A 6,791-nucleotide genomic window follows, 5' to 3' on the forward strand; every position below is an offset into this window, starting at 1 on the left:
TTCTGGAATACCTCCTGATTGGTTAAGATGATCTCCTGGTTCCCATAAATAGCTCTGGGTCGAACCAAGTTGAATTGGTTGGAGACTTTCCATAGATGACGTCGGTTTGGCCGGTTCTGAGGAATTGATCATAACTCCTAATTTCCGTGGCCATTTCTCCTGATATTGGGCTTTCTGGAAAGCTGATAAACTCCTCTTGACTCCTATGATGGGCTTTGCTTCAGGCCGCTCATTAATTGAGCTTGAATCTTCTTCTAAAGTCGGGTACTCGCAGATGGATGGGTTGAGAAACCTCTGAATTGTAAAATTCATAACTTTTTGCTCCGTGAATATATTAGCCCAATTCCAATTGGCCTGGTCTCCTTCGTGAGTGTAGAATCCATAAAAATTAGAGTCGTGATTTAAACCCTCCTGGTTTGTAAGATATGGCATTTTTAGTGCACGTATATCCTGGTTGGCGCCTTGGCTGGTTGAGTAGGGTGTTGGGTCGACCTCCAATTCAGCTGCTGAATTGCTCGCCGCAACAAAAGCTCTTAATCGAACCCAAACTAAAATTTATGAATATCATAATAAAGCTTAAATTTTTAGTTCTAAAAACTCATAACCCAATATCTAAATAGACTCAAATCGAATATCCGAACGTTCATTTATAGTTTTACCATTTTTGATTAACTCAAACATTTTGATGCCCAACATAGTTTATGACTTGTTGTGTTAAACATAAATTTGGTTTTTGTTAGTTATAAAATTTCATCGTTTTTATTTTGATAAGTGGATTACTATGTTTACTCTCTATATTCAAAGGAGATTTATTTATTAGATTATTTCCAATTCATTTCTATATATTTTTAAAAATAAACGAACTTTATTATATATGTGATTTATTCCAATGTATACATTTATAATAACTTTCTTATATTTTAGAAAATAGTTATATACTTTATGTTTAATTTTGGAATTAAATTGTTAGCACATAATATAACATATTTGTTTTATAAGAGTTTCATTTGGATTTTATTTTGGTTTGTTTTATTAATAAACTTTACTAATTAGATTTGGGCTATTTTGACAATATTCGATAAAGCGGGCCGAAAGTAAATATTATGTATGGACCTTACTAAAAAGCCGATTAAGCCCAAACTATAACTGGTTAGTCCGGGAAGATAACATCCACATGTATAAATATCATTCTAACGACTTTTTAAAATTTTAAGTTACCTTTTTAAGATAAACATTCAACAAATGATTCTTTTCTATGTTTTCCGATGTTCTTCATTACAATTAGATCGTCAACCGATCTTCGAAATCAAGAGATTGAAAGCTACATATGTTTTGCATGTTTCTCAAAACCTCAATTACATTTCCTCAGCCGATCAATGCATATATCATGTTTATATATCATCCAACTCAAAATCTCTTGGTAATCAAAACTAATGAAAAGTTAATCAGGCCAATAGTATATGAAGATTGAATTGAAACCGAATCCAACATACCACATTACTAACACACTGAAAAAGGGGATATCTGATAAAAGGGGATGTAAATCAAATTAGTTCCAATATTACGCGATATCCATTAATGCTAAAACTTTATTGATTAATTTCAGTGTCAAATCTGTGTAATAAAGGACAGAGTAACAAGCCTCATGATAGCCGCCGCAGCAGAACCACGAAAATAAGTGTACGAAAATTCTTTACTTGTAGGAGTAAAAAACATAACCGACTCACTTTCGAGTCAAAAACGTTGGATCGTGAGACATATAAATGGCAAAGGAAAAAACACATGATGTAGCAGCATCTTTCTTTCACTTACTCTCATACATACGTCGCGCTGACCTAGTTACGTTACTCGGATCGCTGACGTGTACGGTCTAGATTAAACTGAACATTCAACTAGATTCTCCTTCTTCGCTTATAATTAACAACTAATCTCTCTCTCTCTCTCTCTCCCCACTTGCGTCATTATATTTTATTTTTTCACAATAATCTCTCAAGCTCGTCGGCGTCGGGAGAAAAAAAAACAAAATCTCAAAATTGGATCTGGATTTGAAAAAAGAAAAAAAGCAAAGAGATTTGAAAATCTCCGATCGAGAATTTGAATTTGAAATTCTTAACTTGAAATCTCTGTTTCTTTTTGAATCAACGGATTAAAACCCTAATTTTCCGTTATTTGGGATCGAATTCGAATCGAATGGGGAACGACGATGATTTGATTGTGTTGGCTGCGGGTGTAGAGGACGGAGAGATCGCTTCTGCGTCGGGTAACGCTTCGATTGAAGTTAGGCAGAGTACGGTGGCTGATGGCGGAGACGTCGATGTTGGCGGTGTGACGGGAGGAGGAAGAGGAGGAGGATTTGACGGCAATTCTAGGGTTTGGACAATGCGTGATTTGATGACGAAGTATCCTGAGTACCGCGGATACGCGAACTCGGGTTTGTCGAATTTCGCTTGGGCGCAAGCTGTGCAGAACAAGCCGCTGAGTGAAGGTTTGGGGAAGGAGTATGAGACGAGAGAGGGTGGTGGTGGTGATAAGATTGTGATTGAAGACAGTGATGATGAGAAAGAGGAAGGAGAGTTGGAGGAAGGGGAGATTGATTTGGACTCTACGAGAGATGATGAGATGGAAACTGAATCTCTTGTTGTCTTGACAAGTGTTGCTGACGAATTGGAAGATGATAGGGTTCGGAAGGAGAGAGAGTTGGAGACCAAAGTGAAACTGATCCGTGATGTGTTGGAGAGTACGTCCTTGGTTCAAGCGCAGATGTAAGTCGTGAACGATGGGTCTCAGTTACTTGATGATGACGAAAAAAATAAAACCTTTTGGTTTAGTTTGATGGATTGAGTGATTGATTGTGTGTTTGTTTTTGTTTCAGAGCATTTGAAGGAGTGTGTTCTAGACTTTTGGGGGCTTTGGAGTCTTTGCGAGAGCTTGTTTCTGATAATGATGATTTTCCTAAGAGGGATACTTTAATGCAATTGTCGTTTGCTTCTCTTCAGACCATAAACTCCGTATGGCTGCTCAAGATCTGTCGGCTTGACTCTTGTACTTGAATGCTCTGTTGTCCTATGTCCGACATTCTTGATTCTAATCTCTTTATCATTTTTGCAGGTGTTTACCTCCATGAACAATATGTCCAAGGAGCTTAATAAGGATACTATGTCGAGGTTCTTTATAAAAAAAACTTATAATTGAACATGTGGGAATCGTTGGATTGCTAACTATTTTTTTTTTTTTGGGAATTCTTGTGCAGATTGGTATCTCTGGTAAATGACCATTGTTCCAGGTTTCTCTCATCTAACCAGAGAATTGAGGTGTGTTCCTTTCGTCTTCACTAGTCTCAAACCTTGAGAAACGTGCCTTCATTCTTACATAAAGTATCTGTCTTGGTTTTGCAGATAGAGGCCATGAATCAAAACCTAAGACGCTCTGCTATTTCACTTAGCGCTGGAGCCAGTAGTGAGGAGAATGTTAACCGAATGACTCAGACAAGTAATGGTGACTTGTTTCCTGCAAAGAATCTGTCTACAGAAGGTACTCGTAGAGGAGCCTTCTACGCAAGGAGCAGGCTGCCTCTGCTAGACCTTCACATGGACCATGATGCAGACAGCCTTCCATCGCCCACAAGGGAAACAACACCAAGTTTACCCGTAAATGGTCGCCATATGATGGCTAGACCAGGTTTCCCCTTTGGTAAAGAGGGCCAAACGAGTGAAGTTGCCAAAGTCCATCATCCATATGAGAGTGAGGCCCTTAAAGCAGTTTCGAATTACCAGAAAAAATTTGGAGTTAATTCATTATTTAAAACGGATGACCTTCCAAGTCCAACACCGTCAGGAGAACCTAATGACGGCAATGGAGGCACTGGTGGCGAAGTTTCTAGCTCTGTTGTTGCCAGTAAAAAGCCGGGGACTCTCATGACTTATGGGCAAGACGTTCCTCTGCCCTCCACTTTTAGTTCTAGAAGCATGCCTGTTGTATCGAGCACTGTTCCACCACATCCTTTGTCCATTTATGGTATGTCTACACCAGCTGGTGCAACTCAAACAGTTCTTGCATCTGATCAGACAGTGAAACCTTCTGCAAAGAGTCGAGATCCAAGACTACGGCTTGCAAAACCTGATGGTGCCGCCAGTGTAACCATTAGTCCTAGAGTAGTGCCTTCTGCAGAATTGGTGAACCAAAGAAAGCAAAAAGCCACCAGTGAACTTTTTATTGATGGGCCTACATGGAAAAGAAAAAAGAGTGATAATGATGCGCAAAAGGCTACTAATATTGGTGGCTGGCTAGAGGATACAGAATCATCAGGGCACCCAAAACTGGAATCCAAGCCTAGGCTGATTGAGGCCGGAGTAACATCTATGAAAACAAGTGTTATGCCCACGAATGCTGTCACTGTGACTCCAAAAGTAACTACGGCAACTTCAACTGAAGCACTGTCATCTCTTTTTAAGGATTTTGCAGAAAATCCTACAATGCTTAATCCTACAATGATTATGAATATCCTTAAAATGGGACAAAAGCAAACGGTACCTGAAAAAGCTCCTCAGAAGCCAATGGATCCAAGAAGAGCAGCACAACTTCCTGGCTCTTCTTCCGTACCACCAGTGGTAGCTCCACCAGTTAGTATACCTGCATCGAATGCTTTACCTGCTAATTTTCCACAGCCAGGAGCGCCTAAGGACGAATCTGGAAGCATTCGCATGAAACCACGTGATCCTCGCCGAATCCTGCTTGGAAGTACTCTTCAAAGAACAGACTCTGTGGCAGAGAAACAGTCCAAACTAAATGACTCCTCCACTCTGAAGGGTAAGACAGAAGTGTTAGAAACACCTTCCCAGCTCGTTCCACGGCAGAGTATTAGCCTGAATGGTACCAGCAACATGAGAGTTTCTGGTGAACCTGTCAGAGGAAAGACACCTGACTTCACCAAAAATCTGAAAAATGTTGCTGATATGTCTGTCTTATCACAACAAGTTGGCAATCCATTAGCAACTACACATGCAGCAGACCTTAAGACAGACAAAGATCAGGAGGAGAGTGCGTCAGTTTCAGCAGCATCCGTAACGGCTGCAGCTGGTCCCACTCGTTCCATGAACAGTTGGGGAGATGTGGAACACCTGTTTGAAGGATATGATGACAAGCAGAGAGTAGCTATCCAAAAAGAGAGAACTCGAAGGTTAGAGGAACAGAAGAAAATGTTTGGATCAAAAAAGCTCTCTCTTGTCTTAGATTTAGACCACACCCTTCTCAACTCAGCTAAGGTTGGTTTGTTTGTTTGTTTATCTCCCACTCTAGTTTGCTTCCTTTTCTTACATTCTTTCTGAAGTTGGCCATTTCTCGTTTTTAGTTTCATGAGGTTGAAACCGCCCATGAGGCGATGTTGAGGAAGAAGGAAGAACAAGATCGTGACAAACCATATAGACATCTCTTTCGCTTCCCCCACATGGGAATGTGGACTAAACTGAGACCAGGGATTTGGAATTTTTTGGAGAAGGTGAGCCAGTGAACAATACTTCATTGCTGTTTTAACTCTGTGTGCAAGACTTCGTTGTAACTTTTTAACTGTGAGCTTCAGGCTAGCAAGCTGTACGAGTTACATCTTTACACTATGGGCAACAAATTGTACGCTACAGAGATGGCCAAACTGCTTGATCCTGAAGGGGTTCTGTTTAATGGGCGAGTCATATCGAAAGGAGATGATGGAGATCCTCTTGATGGAGATGAAAGAGTACCCAAGAGCAAAGATTTAGAAGGAGTTATGGGCATGGAATCGTCTGTTGTGATCATAGACGACTCTGTGCGAGTGTGGCCTCATAACAAAATGAACTTAATAGTTGTTGAAAGGTATCATCTAACGCACTATGACTAACATGAGACCGTGACAGTTTACTTACTGTATAATATATGTCTCGTGTTGCAGATATACTTATTTTCCTTGCAGTAGACGGCAGTTTGGGCTTCTTGGTCCTTCTCTTCTTGAGGTAGATTTCGATGAGCGACCTGAGGAAGGCACATTGGCATCTACATTAGCGGTCTGCACTTATATGCACCTTGTTATGTTCTGTTATCAGTTTCAGGTCTTAGAGCATCATCACATGGTTTCACTGTGCAGGTTATTGAGAGAATACATAAAAACTTCTTCTCTCACACTTCACTAGACGAAGCAGATGTGAGGAATATTTTAGCTTCCGAGCAACGGAAGATCTTGGCTGGTTGTCGGATTGTGTTTAGTCGGATATTTCCAGTGGGTGAAGCCAACCCGCAGTTGCATCCCTTGTGGCAGACTGCTGAGCAGTTTGGTGCTGTCTGCACAACACAGGCTGATGAACATATCACTCATGTTGTCACAAACTCTCTCGGAACTGACAAGGTAAAGATAGCCTGCAATTTTTGTGATTAAAACTGTTGTTGGTCCATTTTGCAGATTCTGAATGTGTTTTGTTTAAGCAGGTGAATTGGGCACTAAGCAGGGGTAAATTTGTTGTTCATCCTGGCTGGTAAGAGTCCCTTTGTAAAAGATTTGTAAAACCGTAACTTGTCTTTTTCTTGTTTGGTAATAGTTTATCATGGTGTCCGAGTGCAGGGTGGAAGCATCAGCGTTTCTGTACCAGAGAGCAAACGAAAGCAATTTTGCCATCAAACCTTAAATACCAAAATGCATTTCCCGCCTGCTAAATATCGTCCCCCACCTTATGATCCAATTTGACATTTGTTATGGCCTGAAAACCCCAAAAGGTCATATCGGGTTTGATTAGGCAAAGCCCCGGTGGGTACATATGCATTCATTTGCC

The 6,791-nt window shown here is 40.5% G+C and overlaps 1 protein-coding gene across 1 annotated transcript; it reads left to right on the forward strand.

The window, feature by feature from the left end:
* The first annotated feature begins 1,971 nt into the window (after nt 1–1,971).
* On the forward strand, nt 1,972–6,791 carry LOC106342266 (RNA polymerase II C-terminal domain phosphatase-like 3). Its single transcript, XM_013781143.1, has 11 exons — nt 1,972–2,762; nt 2,873–3,008; nt 3,109–3,164; nt 3,251–3,311; nt 3,396–5,261; nt 5,348–5,494; nt 5,576–5,844; nt 5,921–6,032; nt 6,113–6,370; nt 6,451–6,497; nt 6,584–6,791. The coding sequence occupies exons 1-11, from the start codon at nt 2,191–2,193 to the stop codon at nt 6,645–6,647; spliced, it is 3,588 nt and encodes a 1,195-aa protein (XP_013636597.1). The 5' UTR covers nt 1,972–2,190; the 3' UTR covers nt 6,648–6,791.

The sequence above is a fragment of the Brassica oleracea genome, chromosome C4 (assembly GCF_000695525.1).
Source record: "Brassica oleracea var. oleracea cultivar TO1000 chromosome C4, BOL, whole genome shotgun sequence".
Lineage (NCBI taxonomy): Eukaryota > Viridiplantae > Streptophyta > Magnoliopsida > Brassicales > Brassicaceae > Brassica > Brassica oleracea.